Below are 23,686 nucleotides of genomic sequence, written 5' to 3'. Positions count from 1 at the left end.
AAGTTTTTCCTAATGTCCAGCCTAAACTGGGTCTTCCTCCTGCTCAGGCCTGAAGGCAGCATCACCACCAGCAACAGCGCAGAAGTAAGGGTAGCAGTCCCAAACCTCCCCCTCCCCAATAGCCTTGTGACCCCTGCACAACTCTTTTCATGTCAGGACCCCTACAAATACAACACTGTGAACTTTCAGATTTAAACAGCTGAAATCATTACATTTATGTGTTCAGAAATCCTCTGACTGTGAAACTGACCAAAATGGACCATGAACTCAGTAGGGTCCCAGTTGTACTATACAAATCTCCCTCATCCATTCAGGTATTGTCCTTTGGAACTAAACTGCTACATTATCAAGCCAGGCTATGTGTGCTTCACGAAGTGTCAGGACTGAAGATCCCACAGACCTGTTTTAATGCTCAGTTCCCCCCACATTCTGCACTCTGTTTTCCAGCAACTGAGTTGTCAGCCAGCTGGTTTGCACATTTTCTCTATTGACATGGCTAAGCATGTTACAGATAGAAACTGAAAGTTTCAGGCTTCTAGTACAGTCCAATAACACTTTTTCACCACCTTCCCTTGAGCTGGTGCCATTAAGGCTGCAGTTTTATCAGTTAGCTGGGAAAAGTGTCAGGAACATAATACACCAAGACCATGGACAGGAGCAGTGAACTAGCAACATAAATTCCATTTAGGCGCTTCAGGATTAAGAACACCCACAGCTAGTTCTCTAAGAACACAGAGAAACTGAAAATACTCATCTAAGTTAGACAGATACTCCCGATATGTTATCAGCAGTACACTATCAGCTGCTTAGTGTATTCTCAGTCTCTAAGGAATCCACACACACTTTCTAAGGCTTGGCTGCCCCAGATGTGTGATTTCTATTTAGCAGCCTGACACTTTACCAACTCTGGAACAGTAGCAACCATGACACTGAGGACAAATTTTGAGCAGGCTCTGAAATGGTTAATAGAATTAGGCACCAATGTAAAACAGGCCAATCAAAGATAACGAACTTATTAAAGGAAAGCAGGGAAACATATCAGAATGCAGTTGAGATCAAAACCTTGCAAATCATAAAATGTGCCCTCTTTCCTATCATTACCATGAATGAATGATGGAAAGGGTGACAAACACACAACATACATCTTTAAAAGTGTAGTACTGGGTACAATTAAAATACTCCACTTTAATAAGTGGTGTATCCCTAGCCAGCTGGGGACTGACTGGCTAAGCAACAGTTCTGCAGAAAGGGCCCTGGGGGACAGCAGTGGATGAGAAACTGGATGAGAGTCAACAATGTGCCTTTTGTAGCCAAGAAGGCTAACGACCTATTGGGTTGCATTAGTAGGAGCATTTCCAGATCTAGGGAAGCGATTATTTCCCTTTATTTGGCACTGGAGTATTACATCCAATTCTGGGCCCCCCATTATAGAAAGGATGTGGACATATGACAGAGTCCAGTGGAGGGTGACAAAAATGATGAGGAGACTGGAGCATGTGGCTTAAAGAAGATTCTGAGGGATTTGGACTTATTTAGTCTACAGAAGAGAAGAGTGTGGAAGAATTTGGTACCAGAAGGGAGGTTCCAAAGAGGATGGAGAGAGGCTGTTCTCATTGGTGACTGATGACATAACAAGGAGCAATGGTCTCAAGTTGCAGTGGGGGAGGTTTAGGTTGGATATTAGGAAAAATTATTTCACTCAGAGGATGGTGAGGCACTGCAATGTGTTATCTAGGGAGGTGACTGAATCTCCATCCCTAGAGGATTTTAAGTGCTGGTTTGACAAAGCCTGAGCTGGGATAATTTAGCTGCAATTGGCTCTGCTTTTATCAGGGGTTTGGACTCAATGACCTCCTGTGGTCTTTTCCAACCCTATGAATCTATGATAATCAAGCCTTCATCAGAGTCAGTGAAAGGATATTAATTAGAAAAATTAAACCCAAGGGGCCTGCCTTCAAACCCCACATGTTATGTACAGTGTTAGTGTCAACAATATTAGCTCTTTTGTTAACCAAGGCACAGATTTCTGCTTTGATTAGGCAATTCAAAGCTGCTTAATATCAGGAGATTTATAGCACAGAACACCAGTTATATCGGCAATCCAAACCAGGCTGTTCTCTCATTTATACACTTTCATATGGAAAAAGGCACATTCCTTACAAGAGTTCTAAAGCACATAGCCTACATAATTATTGTCATTCAACTGAAAGTATTCAGATAAGAATCTAGCACGTTACTAGTAGAAACGTCACACTCTGGTCACGAAGGTTTTCCTCATCTCTACCCTTTGGCTCCCACCAATCCAAATGATTTACCCTAGAAAGCAACTCTCTTTAATCCACTAATTTTAATGAGTTCTGAAATTTCATTTTCCACAGTGCTGCATTTGTGAGGATGGCCTTTGCAGTGGAAGCCCAGGAGCCTTATTAAACCATTATTAAAATGTTCTGCCTGTACAGAGACTCAGTCTAACCCACCCCATCCCAAAGTCTCATTACAGCCCAATCGATGAAAGGACGGGATTCTCAGTGGAGCAGAAGTAGATGGTGCTCAGGGTCTAAGGCCACAGGTATCAGCAGAGGATGGGGTTGCCCGTCGGAGCACATATTAGAGGAATGAGCATTATCTTCCCACTACCATAGGAGGGAAGAGCTTTGTTCTCCCGCAAGCTTTTGGCAAGGGCCTCGTGCGTGTGGACCCATACGTGTTTCCATACAGCTTCTTAGCCTGGCAGCTGCTCCCAGATGCTGAAGTGCATAGGACCATCAGGCTAACGCTGGGGTAACAAGATGTGTGTGCACAAGGACCCAGCACACTTGTTGTAAAAGTAAAGATGTTCACCTACTAAATTTCCATTCCCATGTGCATTTCATTCATCTGAAACTGCATCAATGCTGAAAATGGTCAGGGCTGTGATGGCCAAAACTGACCAGGGAAAAAAGTGTGCCCAAATCTTTGGGGGAGGGAGAAGACTCAACCCAGAATTTTAAAATCCCCCTTATTTTATTCTGTTTTTATTCAGTAACACAGACTGTCATGCTTACTGAAGGTGTGAGGTTTATAAGTGCAAAGACATCACTGTGAGCAGCTCTTGTCCTGGTTTTTCCACCATTCAGCTGTGAGCTGTTATAAGTGCAGCAATGTCTAGATCCACAGGACATTAGAGACACTGAAGTTATAGGTGCATGTGCTCCACATACACACCAGGGTAACTTGTATTTTACAGCCTCTGCAATCGCTTCTCCATCCCTTCCCCCAGCCCGGTGCTGCTGCAAGCCACAGAGCCAGTCAGTTTTCCATGCTCCAGTTGAGCAAATCCTACCAGTGTATCTCCATAGAGGAATCTACATTGGACACAAGAGACAGTAGGGCAGGCTTCAGCATCAGCTGTCAGCAGGAGGAAGAAAACACAGCGGAAAGAGTTGCAAGCTAAAAATATTTTCTGCCCGGAGGCACCAGAATAATTCCTCTACCGCAGTCAGGAGGTAAGGGGAGGAATTCAGCAGCATTGTCTTCTCTCCCCAGATCATTTAAAATGCACCACCTTCTTCATTTAAAATGCACCTTCCCCATTTCCAGGTTTCCAGTAAAACTTAAGGCAAAACCCCAAATCACAGGCGATAATGTGGATCCACAAAGGATGCTTGTTGCAGGTGCAGGGGTAATGCTACTTCCCCGTAAGCAAGGGGTTAACTTTGCCTTTCTTTTCCTCTCAAGTTGCACAAGCACCCTGTGGAAGAGTCTAAGAACAACTGTTGGGGAACGAAGGAATCCAGAATGGAGGGTGGGGATACGTCTGGGAAGGCACGGCTGTGTTCCAGCCAGGATGTTAACAAAACACACTGGCTGACTTTATTTTTGGTGGGTCACACCAGCAGTTACTCCATTGCCAAAGGAGCCATCTTCCAAACAGACTGCTATGAAAAACAATACAGGCACCCTGGGAAGGGGCAGTAAGCGCTATCCTGACAATATGTATTCAGCTAGAGTCTGCACTGACAGGAAAAATCAAGGCTGGAGTCTTTGCCCTGAACTCTGTTCCCACCCCAGGGCAACATTACAGCTAGTTGTTATTATCACTAGCTGTGAATCCATTTGCTCTTGTGCTTTTCACTCAAGGATCACCACACACTGCACGGAGAGTAAAGCTATGCAACCACTCTAAGCTCTGGAAACAGGATGTAAGCTGTGTCTAGCCCTCGGCCAAGAGATGCATTTCACCCACAGAGGGGTACGAGGCTTGCCTAAGGTCACACACTGGGTTAGCAGCAGAGCTGGTTGGAGAACACAGAAGTCACTAGAAAATATACCAGGGAACACTGGATTAGAGGTTGGCACTGACTTACCAGCGTTGTCTGTAAGCTGAGCGCTTGGGCAGCCACCCAAGAGAGAGTCAGACATCACCCAGCTGATTAGTAGAGCTCCCACAGTTCCCAGAGCCAGCAGCATGTGTTTCTATTGGTGGTGTACATCCACCCATGCCTCAGTGCATATAACAAAATTTATTCCACACATGTATGGAGAAACAGAGAGAACATTGCTGGCTACTCCTGACTGGCTAATGGGGGATCATTTTGGACTCTACCCCACTGAGAGGCAAAGCATCCAAACTCAGGTCAGGGAAGGGCTCATGGCACAGTCACCACCACACTACGATTTCAAAGGAATCTGGTAACAGTTCAAACCATGGATGCCTGAGCTGCCTTTCCCTTAACTGCGGCCTTGGAATGGCCTTTGCCCAACTGATTACATAGACAGGTCAGAGGCAGGTTAACCCTGGCAATGACTCCAAGACTCCTTGTTTGTCCAGCTACAGAGCAAGAGGAAAAGCCCATTATGCCAAGGCAGATTCATTTGAGTCCTGTTGGACCAACGCAAATGCAGCAAGTCTGGAAGGCTGGAGAGAAAAGCTCTGGGAAGATGAAGGGATGGACTTTGATAGAAATCTTTTGCCGCTGCGGCGCAGGGCTTGTCTTCACTTACCAGGAGATCGATGCTTCAGAGAGACATCTCACGGCGTTTTATTGAGTGGGTCTAGTATGGATCCACTAAATCAACCACTGATGGTGCCATCCACCCCAGCATACCACCTGGCTGTGAAGAGTAAGGGAAGTTGATGGGAGAGTTTCTGCTGTCATCCTCCTGTGGTGAGGATCCCTGCAAAAATTCAACCTAAGGTACGTCAACTCCAACTACGCTATTCCCATGACTGGAGCTGTGTACCTTAGTGTTACTGTCTCTGGTAGTATAGACCTGGCCTTAAACTGGTTGCAGTCTGTACAAGAGCTGTACAAGTCTCTACAGCAGCTGGAGATACTAAGTGGGCAAATGGCAGGAGAAGGAGGATGGCCGAAGGGGCAGAGCCCTAATCTACGGCTTGGGAGACCTATGTGCAATTCCCTGCTCTGCTACAGATTTCCGACATGACCTTGGACATGTGATTGGGCCTGCCTCGGTTTCCCTAGCTACAAAATGAGAATAGCAGCATTGCCCTACCTCACAGGAGTGTTGTGAGGGTGACAACAGTAAAGATGGAGATGCTCAGATACTACTAATGGGGCTCGTGAGCATCTAATGGATGGATTTAGGCTGGATTTCAAAGGAGCCCCAAATCCCATACATTGTCATTGGGAACTAAACACCTAACTTTCTTTGAAATCCAACCATTTAGACTTTTTGAAAACATCCCTTCCCTTCATCTCCACCACATCAACAGCCAGGCTGCATCTGCTACTCTTGGCAGGTTTCTGAGGCTATGCTATACAGCAAAGCCCGCAGTTTGCCTATTATAAAAGCAACATGCTGACGTAAATCCCATCAGGGTCCCATGCAAAATCACCTTTCTGATCATTGGTGTGGAGGCAGAGATATATTTTTAATCTTCTTCCATTCAATTAGACAAACTGGGTCAAGAACAACAGCAGAACTAAATGCAAAGAAGTAGCTATCTGCATTGCAACAGATATGTATGTATTGTTGTAGCTGTGTCAACATAATACATGGAAGCATCTGCATATTTCCTAGATCGCTCCATGGGAAACAGTTTATAGAGCATATGACCAGAGGAGACCAACTTGATGATCAGCCATCAGACCAACAGGTAGGCCAAGAAAGATTTACCATTGCAGAGAATATGGCTACATACTTCAACCACATCTAATAGTTTTATCTTTGATGTCTGGCTGCCCCAAGAGGAAACTCTGGTAAAGTAATTCAGCAGAAAGTCATCTGACATTGAGTGGGCTTATACACTTTTTTTTGGCCAGTGAATATCTCTGGATAGCAAAGAACCAGACTTTAAACTTCTCTGCAGAGAAATGCATCACCACTTCAGACTTCAAGAAACCATCTTCTGCAGTGCTTTATAAATGGGTGACAAAATTGCTAAGTTCTTCATTATGAAGGCTTCAGAGGATGTCAATGGGTCTAGGACAGTTACACCAGCTGAGGAACTAACTCCCAGAAAGAATGAGATGCTAAAACACATACACCTCACAAATGTCATTCCTTGATTAGGGAATTTTTTGGAGGAATCCTCTGCATCTTACCAGCAGAGTAGATTTTAAACAAAACATGCAAGATACAGACAGAGATCAGCAGCATCCCATTCCAATAAGCAAAGATCTTGTTGTAGTCAAGTTTCCTGATTGCTTTTGTTCTTCCAGCCGCCATCTGCAATGCAATGACTACTTAGGACGTCAGCTATGTTTTCTGTGACCTTCTTCGCATGCTTTGGGGCTTTTAAAAGGAAATAACTGACATGAAGCTACAGCTTCCAAAATGTATTGGTCCATATTCTACAAAACAGATTAGGGCACAAGGGCCAGGATGATGGTCAGAACAGGCACAGCCCAACAGAAATGGAGAGTGGATCTCAGATGTGGGGCTCCTGGGAAACCCCTTTCCATCAATGTCATATTTAAAACAAAACAAAATTTTCCTTCTTTCAACATTCACTATCATCCCTGGTGTGATGGCTCATTTCTAGACTGAATTTTAATTAAAAACTTGCTTAATAGGTTCACCACCACACCAAGAAGCAGCCTACACACACAGAGCTCACCACCAATCAAACCAAGGACCCAGTTCAGCTCCTAATAAATCTAACCCCTACTCTCCCCATCTTGCACATACAAAAGGAAGGTCTCATGGGGGGGATTGTGGAGGTTTCCTGCCTAACAGCTTAAGGAACATTTTCAACAGCAGGGTAAATATGCAAGAATTCAGACACCTCGTTACCCTCTCATGCACACATTTTCCTCTCTCCCAACCAATCAATTCCTTCCCCTCCCTCATTACTCCCCTTAGCAGCGACAGGAGCATTTTAGCTCAGCACAGGTGGGCATTTAAACAGAGATTGATTCCAGGCACACAGACGTTCTCCTTCCCTGCCAACTCTGAGTAACATATCCCAAGCTAAGCACCCAGAAGGTCGGAGGAGAAAGGTTGGGGATGGTATCTGGAGTCCCATCATTTACCCACCAGAAACAGTGCATTTCACAGAGTGCTGTGCAAAAGGGCTCCTGGCAGTCAGACTTGCCCTCTGGAGGCTTAGCAGGATGATAAAAGTATCATTTGAAAGAAAAGGGAGAGCAGTTTGAAGGGTGGAGGAGATGCCATGACAGATCCCTGGAGTGAAGAGGGAGATAATGTCTCAGCTACTCAGATGACCCAATACTAGGCCAAACTTTAATGCCAGTGAACAGGTAAGAAAGGGGGAGACAGAGAAAGAAGGTGAAGACACAACTCCAAGGCCACATGCAGTAATCACCACTAGGGGCTGTCCCCAGCAACCCAGAGACTTCCCTGTTTGCCAACAGCACCTGGCATCACATGAGTTGCCTCATCCTATTTAGCAACAGCTCTGAGCTAGATGATTAAAAATTTGGGCAATTAGGTTGGTGAAATGAGAATCTGGTTGACCTGACCCCTTTGAAGTGGCTGGCTGTTGAAGTCATTGGACCTAAATCCAGGCTCTGCTATTTCTCAGTCAATTCATAGGATCTTTAAATTTGCAAGTAGAAGAGAATGGTCAATGACAATCACTTGCCATAGAAGATCATATTTTTAACTACACTGGCCACATTTTGCTACTTGTGAGAGGAAGGGTATCACCCCGTTCTATGAGTGGTCCCAACAAGTGACTTGCTTGTTGAGTCAAAGGAATCATAGGACTGAAAACGACTTTGAGAATTCAACTAGTCTAATGCGCTGCACTTGATACAGGAGAAGCATTATCTGGACCATTCCTGACAAGTGTTTGTCTAACCTTCTCTTAAAAAAAATCAATGGTGATGGAGACTGGTAGTTCTCCATTGAGGAAGGCACGGTTCAATGCAAGTACGAGTATCAGAATCTGTCTTTGGGCATAGGAAGGTGGGGCATGGAAGCTCACAGATGCAGATGAGCTGTGCTTGTCCTTACACTACAAAACCCCCGACCCAACACATAACAAGTATCTTTTCCCTTTGATGCTAAGAATTGACTTATGACACCTTTGTTTTCAGAGGTCTCTGACTCAAATGCACAATATAGCATCCACTGAGGAAGCAAAAGTGAATCTGGTAGTGACGCGTATACACTCTCTTCTGTCATGTTGCATGTTCAATTTCTGCAGCTCATCTTTCTTCTCTTAAAAATCACCATTTTTGCTTCTTACCTTAAACATTTGCTTGACTTTCTGTCTGGGAAGGTTCACATTCAGTTTGTGCATCAGCTGGAGCACCTCATTAATACTCAAACTGCCATCACCGTTCTTATCAGCCTCATCAAAGGTTTGCTTCAACCACATTTAGTTAGAGTTAAGAAAAGCAAGGGAGCATCAAGGGACTTTACTGAACACTATTTAGGCCTGGTCTACACCTAAAACTTATATGGACCTAATACACCGCCTGAGAAAAGCAGCTAAAGCTGCTCTAAACTCCCAGTATAGACACAGTTAGGTCAGTGGAAGAAGAGTCCTAGTGGTCAACGAAAGAATCTTCTGTTAACTTAGCTACCACTTCCCAAAGTGACACATTTGCAATGGTGGGAAAGCCCCTCTGACACTGGAGGAAGTGTCTACTCTGTAAGCACTGCAGTGGCACAAGTGTAGCATAACAGTGTACAACTAGCTTTTGACTCTCTTCTGAGGCTATCACCACACATAAGAACATCACAGAAACAAAGGGCTGGAAGGAAGCTCAAGAGGTCATCAAGTCTGACCCCCTGTGCTGAGGCAGGCTTTGTCCTACCTCGTCCATTGGCAGGGACTCCACAACTTCCCTTGGAAGCCTATTCCAGAGCTTGATGGCACTTATGCTTAGAAAGGTTTTCTTACTATCTAAGCTCCTGATGTTCAGGTGAGGAAGAGAAGCTTTTGGTCTGTGTGTGCAGGAGCTGAAAATGATGCCTATTAAAATTCCCCCCCTGCAAACTCAGCAGCAGCACTGGCTGCTTAGCCACACATACACAATGAGAAATGATTTTAAGCTCTGAACAAATATGAATTTAGGGTTGAATTCTGCCCCATGAAGCCTGGTGAGATGGATAAGGCTCCAGAGTCTACTGTGGCCCACTCCATTCTGCCTTTACCACATGCTTAGCCTCTTGAAGGACATTTGACTTGCAAAGTGTCAACTGCTGAGAATTTCTGCATGATAACCGGTGATAGGGCACAGAACCCTCTCTCCACTCCTAGCCCCTCTCACGCATTGTCTCTCTATTTTCAACACAGAAGGCAGAAAACTACCTGCAAACGGTGTTGTGAAAGGCCCAAAGGGCTGCAAGGAACACATGTTCCACTGCACATCAATGGGAGGGCTCCATCTTATTTGTGCCTATGCAAATAGCTCCCTTAACACTGCGCCCTGTACTCAGATGTGTAGGGCCCTTTGGGAACAGGAGCATGGGACAGGAGACATTGTGCCACCATGTGCCTCACATTTGCTGCCAGTGAAATAAGCACTGAGGACAGTGCCACAAATACCAACCCCCTCCCTCACCCCCACTAGCTAGCACAGAAGGATATTGGTCTCTAGTCCTCTGCCGCTTTGACAGGCTGTCTTCATCACTGATCCCTGCCATCAGGTACTTGAGCCCGGTGATCCAGGTGCGGGCCTCCTCCCCACTCGAGGACACCAGGTCGAGAGACTCCATGTGGTCTCCATAGTAGATGCTGAAGCAGCAGTTGGGGTCGAAGCTGCCATCGGCATAGCGCTGGAAGATTTCCGACTGCTTCCCTTCGCACACCTCCTGGATGGAGTCAATGGAAACTAGAAGAACAAGAGAGCAGGGTGGCTCATTAGAGAGGGTCAGAAGAGGCTCAGGAGTTTGTTAGCTACTTACAAACAGCCTCCTGGAAGGGAAAGAGTGCTTTGTTGTGAAAAAGTTAAATGGCCCCTTCCCCTCATTGCTGAGCATTACCACTTGGCCAAGGACTTAAGAAATGAGAGCTTGCCACTGGGGGCAAAAAATAAAGGATTTGTAATGAAATGAGCCCAGACAAGCAGCCAGATCTTATTTTAGTCTGTGAAGGTGAAGGGGCAGGAGGTAATCTGCATATTAATACCACTGAAACTTACACAGTGTTTATTTTCTAGTCCTCTCGCACCTTTCCTTTAAGCTTTTGTAACATGTCTGCATTGACATTCAATTGCTAGGGACTTGCTCCCCACTGTTCTTTGTGGATATATTTGGTTCTGTTTCCTCCAGCTAGAAACAAAATCAAACACAGTTTGTACATTCCCGTTCTTTCCTGACACACAAGACATTGCAAAGGGAGCCTATAAGTTGTCTATGGAAGAGACAGAGGCACATGCAGCCAGCCAGCCCTCCCTGTCTTCACCAGCATTTACACAGGCACGTGGAAGCAGACAGGATTTCTGAAGACACATAGCTGTTTACTGCTTATCACGAATTGCAGCTGGATGCTACTTACACACATCTACCCAAATTTAGTCCAGTCTTACTACTTGGATTCCTATTTGCTGTTTCCACACCACACGGGATTTGTTCATTCCAAATCTGTTTTCTGAGTAGAGGGCCGGACCGAGGAGCATTGGGGATGAGAGGAAGTGATATAAGGATGTGCTGAAGGCACACACAAAAAAGTACAGCATCAGCACCAACACTAGCTTATGCTGTGAGCACCTATCTTTGTTCTTCACTGCACTGGCATAAATCTGTAGTAACTCCAGATTTACACCCTTCTTTCTGTGGTAGTTGTGCAAAACAGGACTGCATGACAGCAGGCCCCACTCTCACTAGAACTGGCTCTTCCTCCTTGCTGTTAGTGACAGGCAAGTGGCAGTCCTAGCACCATCAACCCAAGAGCAAACGGTTTTGATAAATGGTGAATGTCTAAAAGCCCAACAATGAGCAGCTCACACCTAAATAGTAAACGATGCGTTCTCCAAATGGTGGATAACTCCCCTTTAATATGTGCAGTGCGTTGTGGGATATGATACTGTATCTGTGCTTTGATTGTATTGCTAACAAAGTCTTATTCACATGCATTGCGGCTCCTGAATTACTGAGTTTTTTTACCAAATTCAAAAACAAAAAAAAAAAGGCTCTTCCTATTTTGGTTGCAGACCCTTGCTCTAAGACTACCCACTGAACCATACTGTCTTTCTTCTATCCTAGTGCCATTTACACAGGAATTATTTCTTGCCTTTGCAACACTTGATCCAACCAATCCTTTGCATCTAACTACCAGAGTCCTTCCTGCATCTAGGTTTGGGAATAAATTACCAAGATATTGGCAATATATGTCAACTCCATTCCCCTTCCCCATAAATATACAACTCTTACTATACTGTATTATAGAATGCTCTTTGGTTTAAAGAAACAGCACTTAGCATCCACATACACTCAGAACCAGCACATCCTATAATTATTTCAACAATGTTTCCCTTCTAAAGATCCTAGATCCTGAGCGTCAAGAAGAGAAATGTTAACAATAAAATAAACCCCAGCTGGGAATGTAATTTTGCAGATTACAGTATCCTCCTGAGATTACAAGAAGCATGGCTCTCCCTAGAAGCAGACATCTGTTTGCTATGGTATGTGTACTGTGCAGCTACCAAGTATGTATTACACAGATGTACACAAGCCAGAAGTTTAAAAGATTTAAAGAAGGAAAAGTGTTATAGCAAGGCAAAAATCCAAACTGCATCATTAACTGCTTCTAGAGGGAAAGCTGTTTAGCTCGAGCTGACATAAGGAGAACATTTAAAATCCAGCACCAACTCCAGTCCCAGGAAGATTTTCTTCATTTGAAATTAAACTAAGCAGAAAACACAGAATTTATGTATTGTTACAGCCCTGTCCTCTGGGCTTACTGTTATTTAGGAAGGAGGTATGGAACATTGGGAGACACACACAGAGCTCAAGCAGTGTTAGCTAAAGCAAATATCAGAAGAGAAAATGCAGAAAGACTTGACGTCCAGGTTACGAGCTAATCTGCTGTGACAGCACAACTCACACCAAGGACAATGTCAACGCCAGTCACAGCCTTTCATATTCCAGAGCAGCTTATTTACATGTGGCCATTCTAAAATGAGGCAGAAATTTAACAAGCCAGACATTACCTTGGTGGCTTGGGGTCCTAATGCTTTTAATTTTACTATGCTATGCAACACGGAATTTTAAAAAACCCTGAACAAGGATAATAACAACCAGGCTTGTGGCACCTCTTCGAGATTAACAAATTTATGAGCTTTCATGGGTAAAACCCACTAGGAGATGCAGACTGAAAATACCAAGAACCTAAATGTCTTTAACCAGTTACTATTCAGTTAAAGTGAGCTGATACAGTTTAATTTGAGAAGATGTGTGTGTTATCATTATAAAGGTTATCATCTTTGTTGAAACAACCAGCCAAGTAACTCTAACTCCCATCCTTGAAGGAATTTTTAGGTCTTCTGCAGGCAGTTTGGAAAACTGGCTCTGAATAAAGCACTGAGGCAATAGTAGGCAGAAAGAGAACTCTTGCGTAGAGTTTTAAGTTCTCTGTTAAGTGTTCAAGCCTGTGTATTAATATTATGCATCTGTATTTCAGTAGACTCAAGAGGCCCCAACTCCTCATTGTGTTAGGCCAAAGATCAGCAATCTGCGACTCTTTAGGGGTCATTTGCGGTTCTGGACGCTGATGCTGCTGAATCCTCCGCAGGTCTCTAGTGCACCCCCATTGATAAGAGCCCCCTGGGCAAGGCCTGGTCAGAGCTCACCTCAGGCAAGTACATTGCAGAATCCAGATGTGCCAAGTCCTAATCCGCTCTGTTCTTAACCATTGTGCCAGCAGACCCCTAAGATTAGGTATACTCCCTGTGCATCTTTACACACCAACAAACAGGTCACACACAGCGATGTGGGCTGTGCCAACATTTACATTCATATTTTCAGTTTTGAAAGGGACGACAATAAGGTTAAGTCGGTCCCCAAGCTCTCCAGCTTCCTGCCCCTCTCCTTGACATGATGGTTGTCAGACACCTCTCAGGGTTTCCTTGCCAGAGCAGCGTCACACATCTCGCTAAGCACCTCCTTGTTAAATAATTGAAGCTGTTTCATTGCAGGTTACAACTTGTGTCTCAGAAATAATCATTGCTTTTCAATCATTTATACTTTCACTCAAGTGGATCGGCCACCATCTGGTAAAAAGATATATAAACACACACACATACACAGCCCAGTCAGGGCAGGGGCAACCAGACCATTTGGCCTTGGCCTCAAGTTCAAAGAGCACCTCAAACTTGTTAATTTTTTGGCATTTGATAGGTTTTGCAACTTCTTTCTATGCACATCCCTCAACAATTAGTCCATTTACACAGAAAAAAGGCTAGAAAAACATCTGTTAAATTTAAAAGAAATTGAAATAGTCTCACTCTTCTTTGGTGCCTTATTTTGTTTTCACGTGTTCTCATGTTTAAATTTTTATTAGGGCTGGGGCCTCAAAAGCTGGATGGGGCCTGGGTCTCTCTGGAGCTCTGAGAGGGCCTGCACAAGCACACACACATTTGGAGAAAATATTACAGAGTGGTCCCAGGTTAGAGAAAAAAAGTCCTAATTGAACCCTCCCCTGCTTATACTTAGGCCATTGGAGGTCAAAAGGTAAGATGCAGCATAGTCCAGTGGGCAGCACACTGGTCTAGGACTTAGGAGAGCTGGCCTCTGTGAGTGTCTCTCCACTGACCAGCTGCAACACCTCTTCCCACCCTTCCTCCATCTAGTCTAGTTTGATTGCAAGCCCCTTTCTCCAGCACCTAACACGGGTTTCAGTGGGGGAAACTCAGCATGACCGTATTACACCAGCACAACAGGCATCTGCATGTGGAGAAGCATCAGCCCTTAAAGCCAGAATAATGCAGCTGGCTCTGCGAGGGCAGGTCCTTGTCTCTGAATAGATCCTGATGGACTCTGATGCTGGATGGACTCTGATGCTCAGGCAACTGGTCCACATGACTGTAGATCCTGCCTCCAGCAACAACCACTAGCAATGACCATTGCCTCTATCATACTAGAAATAGCTAGCTGTGCTGTATGCAATATGAGCAGGGAGCAGAACATCCCTGCCTTCTCCCAGGCATGTATCAAGAACCCAAATCTTCAGCTGCATACACCCCTAAATCTGGGGTTATTCATGCAGGATTTCCTGGGAGCTCATCTCTAAGTCTGCCAGGTCATTTTAGTCCTCAGATAGCAGAAGTACTGTTGACAGTCACACAAGCAAAGGTGGAAAAAATACCCAAAAAGTTACTTGAGTAAAAGTACAGCTGCTGGAGGGAGGGGGATGCACTTAAATACAAGTCACCCACGCCCCTCTGGAAAACTACTTGAGTAAAAGTATATACACGTCACATCTTGATTGTACTCAAGTAGCCAGAGGTGAAAGCAGCTGCACTTTTACTCAAGTAACTTTAGGGTATTTTTCCCACCTCTGCACACAAGTCAGGCACAATACTGCCAATGCAGCCACAGCACTTGCCTCTGTCAATTTTCACATTATCAAACCCCTGACATCAGCTACTCAGTGCCATGCAAACCTCTTGTACTCAGCAGAAAGGCCCAGTTGTCGGCACTCACTTTTGGCTTTCTCATTCTTCCGCGATGGTCTCCAGCGAATGCACGACTTGTGTTCATCCAGGTAGTAGAACCGGACTAGCCCTTTGGAACTGCCACGGAGTTTGACCATCTGGGTACCGGCTTGCATGGAGCTCATACATCTTTCCACTGGAGAGAGAAATAAAAGGCGCTGAGTTAGACACAAGACCCTCCTGTCTCACTTGCAAAGTTATCATTACTCAGGAAATTCTGAAAGGCACAATGCATAGCCAGGCACCCAATTCCCCCAAGAAGTTAAAGAGGGAGGTTCTTTGGCCTTGGTAATGCAGGAAGTTAGACCAGACGACCACAGTGGTCCTTTCTGGCTGACTGCTCCCAGCTATGCCTGCGAAAAGTTCCACCTACACATCTAAGGGGGAATCTACCCCAGTGCAAGAGATCGGCACAAAGGCTAGGCATGACTTTAGTTGGACTGTTAGGAGACCTAAGTCTCTTGCTGACTCTCTAAGTAGGGGGGGAATTTCACCCTTTACTAGCAGATGTAAAGTTGCAATAGCTGTTAGCACGAGTGGAGCTACCTGGATTTACACCAGCCGAAGAGCTGACTCAAACTTCCAGTTGCCTCTATAGCAAAGTTAACCCCCCTCCCATCTCTCACTGCAAACTCAGAAGCTCTGAGCAGCAACATCCCCACTTAGAAATAAATTTGCTTCCTGTGAAGTGGCTGAATTAGCATCCTGCCTACCCAGAGCCCAATTAACTAAAAGGAAAAAAAATTAATTACTCAACTTGGCCACGCAGAATATAGCAAATATTCTGGAACCCTATAAATAATTCAAAAAAGTCCTTAGTGTACAAATTGCTTTAGAACTAAACTGTTTTTCACTATAGAGGGGAAGCATTAAAAATTAACAGCACAAAGGTTATTAGAAACACATGCTGGATTCCATTTATTTATTTATTTGTTTGTTTTTTAAAAAGGGCCATCTGCTAAGATGACGCCAGCCTCTGAGGCTACATTCTTATAAAACAGTCTGCAGTTACTGCCTGTGTAATGCTAAGTGCCTTGTCGGACAGCCAGAGAGCCACACAGCTGAACAAAGCATTCCAAAATAGTTCCCTCCGCCTCCCTGAATGTACTGCTCTTTAAAGAAGTAATAACAAACTTTGCTCTTTGCTACTTCCTGCATCCCATCATTAGGAACTGAGCAGCATAAGGTGTGAATCAGTTTGATGCTCAAGTGATCATAACTAGAGCTTGGTAATTCTTTGCCTCACACCGCAGTATTAATACTGCCCACATGCATCATATATTTTTGTAAGATTTTTTTTAAAATCCCAACATGCCTCACGCTCAGTGGTATTGGGAGTTACATGCCAATCTTCTCAGATGCATTTCACATTAATGGGACATCAGAGCCCAACATCAAGGTAAGTTACTAGATAAAATGAGGCAGACTGATTAATAAAAACAGCACTATGAAGAAGCTGCTAAGTCTGCGATGGGGCAAGTTTTTAACGTGCCATCTTCAGGGCTAGTACCTAAAAGAAAAGAAAGATGCAGTTGCCTTTCTTTGAACGTTCTGGGTTACAGCTCTGAACTCTAGCAGACAATAAAGCACTCCTGTCTGCTGCTGAACTGTTCCAAAGAGGATCGTTAAATGTCCTCTGCTTACAGCTGTGACAGTCTGATAGTGAAAGGCAGCACAGGTTAGCTTCTCAGAGAATAGTTAATGGAGTTCAAAGTGCCCAATGATCTTGTCCCAGGATACCTAAAAGATCCACTAACGCTCCTGGGTGAAGATTGTGGTCGACAGCCGTATGTCTCATGCATGCTGGAACTTTCCTACCATAAGGGTAAATAAGCTTATTTGGGTAGGAAACAGAATTGTCTTGGGAGCCGGACCAAGACTGCAGCCTGCACTGCCCAAGGGACTAAGAATCCAGACTCTTCTCCTTTCACTCAATTCAATGCACATTTCCTTGACCTGCCTTTTCTAACAGAGTAACATGTGCAATGCATAATTTAAAAATATCCAAACCATAAAACAAAACACTTCTACTCAACTGCACACTCTTCTCCTGGGAGCAGGAGAGAACAAATCATGGGACAGATGTTAGCCACCCAGCAGGATGCCCTAATTGGAAGGCACTCCAATACTACAGAGAAGGTGAATGTCCAAAATAATATTGCATCTGAAGTCTTTTGTGTGTTTGTTCCATTGCTTACCAAAGTTATGATTCTTTCCAAGTTAAGAAAAATCTTCAGCTGTTGCATCCAACACAGAAGTAAAGACAACTGTATCCACATACATACAGGCCATCCAGCAACACAAAGGTATCACTTGCTGTACTGTACTTTTGTCATTCATGGAGCAGATTTTCATAAGCACAAAAGGCAGCTAGGCTGTTAAGCACCGAGCTGCTACTGAAAGTCAGTCTTAAGCTGAGGCATAACTGCTCTTGTGTATTCAAATATCAACCTCCCCAGCTGGCTGGACTGGTGCAGGAACTCCAGTACTAAGAATTTTGCCCAAAAGTAATTTTGACTCTGACTCAAAGAAGCCAAGATTCAAGAAGTTGGGGGAGGGGGCAAGGAGGAGGATAAAAAGAGATTCAGGCTCTTTTAGGTTAGACCATTAATACTCTGGAAAGCCAAAAGAGATTATCAGCTTTTCTTTTCCTCACTTCTGTGGATTAACTCAAGAGTCAGGGAACCACAAACACATTGCTAGAGGCTTCTGAAGGAGTGGGGTGTTTTCTTTCTTTCCTTCAAAGGACTCAAAACATCCTCATTCGGGGCATACAGGGGACACGCTCAGATACTATGCTGAAGGAGACGGTAGATGAATCTGAAGAGCATCCAAGGCTGTACCGTGGGTATGAAAAGGGAGTGCGACAATGTGTCCCAGTCATTGTCAGAGTCAACTGTTTAGCTGTCATCTGACTAGTTATATTTTATACCATGGTGTTTTATGAGGAGAGGGCGGGAGCACCCAGAATGACACTCACACCTATCATTTCCACTGGAGCTGCTGTCATAGCAAAAGCTGCTCTAATCTCATGGATAGAAATGAGGCAATGCCTAGAGAAAGTGCCAAGCAAGGGTAATTATTGCGAGGTATCAAGAAACTTGGCATGATTAACCACCCACTAGAGACCAGAAGTCAGTCCACCACACCTGTACGGCGGCCTGGGATGCAGAAAATTCAAATTCTATTTCCACCCTGATCTCCCACCTGACCTGAGCAAACCACTAAATTCCTCCATGTCTTGTTTCAAGGGCTCCCACCACATCAGAAAATGGGGAGAATCAGAGTGAACCCCAACCGTCCAACAGTATTTGACGCACTGTCACTGCAAGGTAGGATTAAAACTCGTGCCCACCTGAGAGCACTAGAAGGAAAGATAGATCAAACACACCACGCTTGAGTCAAACGCCCCAAGATGGCCAGGTATGAAGTGATGATTCAGGCCCATCTTTCAAGTGGTTAAAGCAACTAGTCCCATGAGACACTTAACAAGACAGGGTACAGATAAATACTACATCCCCGAGGTGTCTAAAACCTCCAAGCTAAAAAAACAGAAAAACAGATAATTTCAAACCACTTTCTTAGGCTGAGGTTTCCCACTATAGATTAGTTTTTGTTGGCAAATTGCCAATACTTCTAGACTATGGCCACACTATAGTTGCTATTTTGGGACACAAATGTATGCCAAAATAGTAATTCCATGGCTAAATAGCAGCACTATTTCAAACACAGTATTCTAGTTCCAGTACTCCTTGTTGTACAAGGGGCAGCAGAAAATTTGAAATGGCAACTTCTTTCAAACTTCAGTGCCATGGGGATGGCACCCATTTTGAAATAATTTAATTTGAAATAAGTTAACTCGAAATAAACTATGCAATTTGTGCAATGCAAATTGTGTAACTTATTTCAAGTTGCGGCTACAGTGTAGCCATAGCCCTAGAGAATTTAGATTTTAAGTCTTGACATTTTGGGATGTTTTATTCACTTTAAAGAAGTACAGTGGAGCCAAGATCCTCTTTGGGCCCTTGGGCAGGAGGGTGGTGGGGGCCCAGATCCATGCCCATGCCCATAGAAGGAACAGGGCCTCAGACAGAAGGGGAGGGGCTAGGGGAAGCCAGCCCTCCCTGCGCCCCCCCAGCCCCCACCCTCTGCCCATGCCTCAGAGCCATACAGACCACCTGGCACAGTAGTCCAGCAACAATTTAAAGGGCCCAGGGCTCTGGTCGTCGTCAGGAGCTCCTAGCCTCATTTAATAACTAAGTCCTGAGGCAACTGCCACCCTTGCCTCACCCCCATTAGTGGACATGAGGAAGTATATTTGGGTGGGGGTGTTTATTCATAAAGGACAGGAAACATAATCCCATGTGTAAGTAATATTTAAAAGCTGGTCCCTCTCCTTCATGAAATCACACATTAGCAACATAGTTAGAGTTCATGCAGTCACATTACACTTACCACTTATCCAGGCATTCACTGTACTACTTGGCCCCAGTCTTACCTGGATTCATTATAGCCTGACACTACAGTGCTTCAGGGAGGTCTCACTTCCCCATTTGTTCTCAGAACACAACAAATATAAAGCTTCATATTACCAAGTGAAGGGAAGAGACGGGACAATTCCCGCCATATAAAGGATGGCAAGAGGTTCCCTTACAGAAGGAACAGGCAGCCCTGAAAGGCATTTCACAAACTAAAAATGCAGATAAATGCACATTGTGCCATGGCTGAATTGCCTTGATGTGATATGGAAACTCTGGATGTGTGTGTATTGAGCTGTATATCACCCTGTTGTGATGATTTTAAAATGTATTCAGCAATGCCTCTTTCGGAGCAGGTCTCTCATTCCTTCTCAGGACTGTGAACCAAATCCACCCAGAGGGTGCGATACCTCAATAGCCCTTCTGCTGGGAATTCGCTGAGATTTGAAATAATGCAGCACTCCCAACTGATGGGTCATCACACAAATGCAATTATTGTTTGCACATCAAGCCCAGCGTTCATTCTGAAGCACAACTTCAGCCTGCCTGGGAATTTCTTCATCTTTCTTGTTGTCCCCTTCTGCCTGTACAATTCAGACTGCAAAGCAAGCGAGTCTCTCATTCATGCATAAGGGGAAACAGAGCACTGCAAAGATCCAAGTTCCTATGCACAGTGGAAAGACGGCCAGTTGGGCAGCTGGTGGTGAAAGGGAGTGCTACAGAGCAGAGAAATTACTGGGATGGGCTTGGAAGCAGTGTTCCCTTTAATTTCTTTCCATCACTGGGTGGAATAAATTTTGTTATGTGCACTGAGGCATATGTGGATGTGCACCCCAATAGAAACACATGCTGCCGCCTGCAGGTGTTCTGCTAATCAGCTGGGTGGCACCTGAATCTCTCCTGGGCAGCTACCCAAGTGCTCAGCTTACAGGGACACCGGTTGGGAGTGTGAAAAGACACAGACACACTTCTTTCTTAGGCACCTCCAAAGATCTAGAGCTCCTTTCTCTAGAGGAGAGGTGGCAGCTGTGCAGAAAGGCACTCCATGGTGGTATTTATACCAAGGAAAATTACCAGTAGATAAAGCTTCAGAATGTAAGGGGGGGGGGCACAAGAAGGTGGATACTCATATTTGCTCAGAGCTCAGCTATCTTCCTTAACTACTCACTCCTGCCCTGACACTGAAATCCCCAGCACACCTTCCTGCATGTGCTAATTCAGCCCCACAGTATGCCTGGGATACAGGGACGTAGTCCCATTTTACAGACTGAGAAACCCACATAGAGAAGGAGATTGCACGGTTTGCTCAAGGGCAAAAGCCAGCCAGCAGCAGAGCAGGACTAGACACCACGTACCCAGTTCCTACTCCTGTGCACTAACGAGACATAAAAATGCTCTTGCTCAGCAAGATTGAACAGCCCAATGGGTGGGAAGTGACAGTCATAGTGGAATAATAGCTGATTTGATGAGAACAACAAGAAGTTACCTATGTCCTGGAGAATCTCACACGTGAGAACAGGCTGCTAGTACCGTGCTGGTCTCACTTTCCCAGGAGCTGGGTTAATGGACTTCTCTTTCCTTGGGGAGCGAGAGGGTGGAAGCTGGGGGCAGGGAGGGAGAATGCATGTATTGGCTGCAGGGGAGCACAGGGGAGGGAGCAGTCAGGCATCTTTGCACCTCGGTAAAGGTTAATCAGAACATTCAGGAACGGAGCATGGCCTGGTTCCAGGCTGCATCAAGCAGCTTTCTAAGCACAGCCAGACTGCCTGGGGAGGTCAGAGCCCAGCATCTCACAACTCTGCTGAACTTTTCAGCCCAGCTTTGTTAATAGAGTTTGACTTGGAAACACGCAAAGTGCATCCTTCCTACATCCTGCATGACGACTACTCCTCTGGACACTCCGGGGGTGGTAAAGAGACAGAGAGAGAGGCAGAGAGGGAGAACAGCAGGTGCACTTAATGGTAGTCTGATTTCCCTTTCAGGGATCTCCAAGCACATGATATTCTTGCCAGCCCAAGCAGCCCCTGCACCATCTAATGCACGTGCAGCCAAGGTCAATCGGCTGTTTAAAACAACAAACCAGACCGAGGACTATTCAACTCCTCACAGCCCCAGCACAAATCCTCCAGGGGGTCAGCGGAGAACGGCTACAGATTTAAGGGGCGCCGTTGAAGGAAGTTTCGAGGGCAGCACTGAGAGATCAAGGAACAAATCAATACATTTGTAGGCTCCAATTCGCCACGTGGTGGGGCTGGCTTTACATGGCTGCCGTCCAACTGCCCTCAGAGTCATTAGCCCCCACTGACACAGGGGAGGGAAGAATGAGCTCCACGTGTAATTCACACCCTGCTGGCCTGTTCAGCCCTGAGAATTCTGTTCCGCTGAGAGCTAGTGGACTGGAGCACATATTAAAAAGCAGCCCACTAGCAGCACATTGCTTTCTTGCCCAAGGCAACCCACCTGCAAGCACTCAGTGTAAGGTGCCTGGCATTCCTCTCCTTCCTGCCTGGCAGAAATTCACCCTGAGCTCTGCAACTATAGAAATGTGAGTTTGTCACCGACTGCAGATACCCCTATGCTGATGGCTGGGCATTCGTGGCTATGCCTGTAGCTCAACACGCTGCCTGACGAGTTATTTTAAATACCTGCTGCTACCTAGAGTGTTTGAGGCTCAGTATACAATGGATGCAGAGGGCAGATTTGGGGCAATGCTTTTCTTTGCAGCAGGAAGTCAGAGAGGGGAATTTATTTTTCCACAATGCCCGGGCTGCTGTTTACTGTGTTGACTCACTTTCAGACAGAGAACAGGTCGTTGTGTTGCAGTGACTGGTACTGTCAGTGGCAAAGCCATGGGCGTTCACTGATGTCACTGCTGCCCCAGGCACAAAGGGCTGCCTTGATTGCTATTTGCACACTTGATTCCAGGACCCAGCTCAACAATTGCCTTCCTCATCCTCCCTCTGCCTTGTTTCTCTTTGTACTCCAGCTGCCCTGCTCCTGCACTGCCAGATCAACAGGTTTCCTTTGTCCCTGCACGCTGTCTCATCAATTGTGGGGCAAGAGCCTTGTCCTCTGAAGTTCTTGCCTTCGTTGACTCATGTCTCATTTCAAATCTCAGCTGAGCCCCATTTCTCCTCCCCTTGGCCAGAAGTCCTTGGAACATCAGGGAGAGGAACAGTTTGTGGCTATTTCAACCTGTACGTGGAGGATTGTGCATGGGTTGTGCAAATGCTACTATACAAAGCAGAGTGGATTGGAGTGCATCTATTATTAAAGTGCACAACCATTAATGAAGAGTGGTTAATGGGAGGAGAGACAATGGGAATCCTGCAAAAACTAAAAGGCTTAATTTGTGGGCCATGAGTTATTTCTGCAGTTGCTCCATTAGGCTGGAACACACAGTCAGACCCCTAGAGGCAGGAGCGCAGCAGCAGCGTGTCCTACACAGGATGGTGCTTCTGGCTAGTGCAGAAGCAGCTCTGATCAGTTTTCAAGCAAGCCCCAATTCAGGTTTCCTTGTACGGAGCAGCTCTTTGAATGATGTAAGTGACAGCTTGCTCTGTAGGTAAACCCTCTTTCTAAAGAGTCTCAGTTACACCTGGGCAAGCCCACAATGCACAAATGTAACAGGAGGCTCTGTTTGTCAGCACAGCACAGCACAGCACAGTAACGTGATAGAATACTGGCGATACCCTTTCTAGCCAAGCGTCCCCTTTTTATTCCCTAAAGAACAAAGGGCTCTCACCTCATTCAGCCAGTGCAGAATTTCAACCCTGAGGTCAAAGGGTGGTGCCATGGCTTATCAGCACCTATGATTCAAAACCCATAAAGGGGTCTGAATCTGGGAGAAGGCAACAGGGTTCCCTCTAAACATGGCTCCTTGAAATTTACGGGGGTGAAGGACTCAGTTTGCTGAAAATGGTCAGAATGTGAAAAGAGAGAAGCCAGGAGGAATAGGTCCCCAGGCACAAATTTTGGCTGCAATCACAAATCTCCCCAGTCAAGCAACTTCCTTTAATGTTTTGGAGGGTGGGAGGAAATTGATGTCAAAAATCAAACAGGAATTTTCCAAAGGCCAGCTGTGCTCAGGAGCGCATCTTTTATTCAGATCGCCACTGAGAAGTGACATTGAAA

General features: G+C 45.3%; 1 protein-coding gene across 2 annotated transcripts in view; it reads right to left on the bottom strand.

Annotated features, from left to right (window-relative positions):
• PLCH2 (phospholipase C eta 2) overlaps nt 1-23,686 on the bottom strand; it is a 395,254-nt gene that overhangs the window by 105,524 nt on the left and 266,044 nt on the right. The window contains exons 3-5 of one of the 2 annotated variants that reach the window (XM_074975802.1): nt 15,064-15,210; nt 10,010-10,253; nt 8,660-8,789 (exon numbers count right to left, since the gene is read on the bottom strand). In XM_074975802.1, the coding sequence (XP_074831903.1) occupies nt 8,660-8,789; nt 10,010-10,253; nt 15,064-15,210 (521 nt within the window). Of the gene's footprint in view, nt 1-8,659; nt 8,790-10,009; nt 10,254-15,063; nt 15,211-23,686 lie in introns of those variants that run through there. The other variant, XM_074975801.1, reaches the window with a different exon arrangement.

This window comes from Carettochelys insculpta, chromosome 23, assembly GCF_033958435.1.
Source record: "Carettochelys insculpta isolate YL-2023 chromosome 23, ASM3395843v1, whole genome shotgun sequence".
Taxonomy (NCBI): domain Eukaryota; kingdom Metazoa; phylum Chordata; order Testudines; family Carettochelyidae; genus Carettochelys; species Carettochelys insculpta.
The sequence above is the reverse complement of the archived record's forward strand: the minus strand, read 5'-3'. Positions and strand labels throughout refer to the sequence as shown.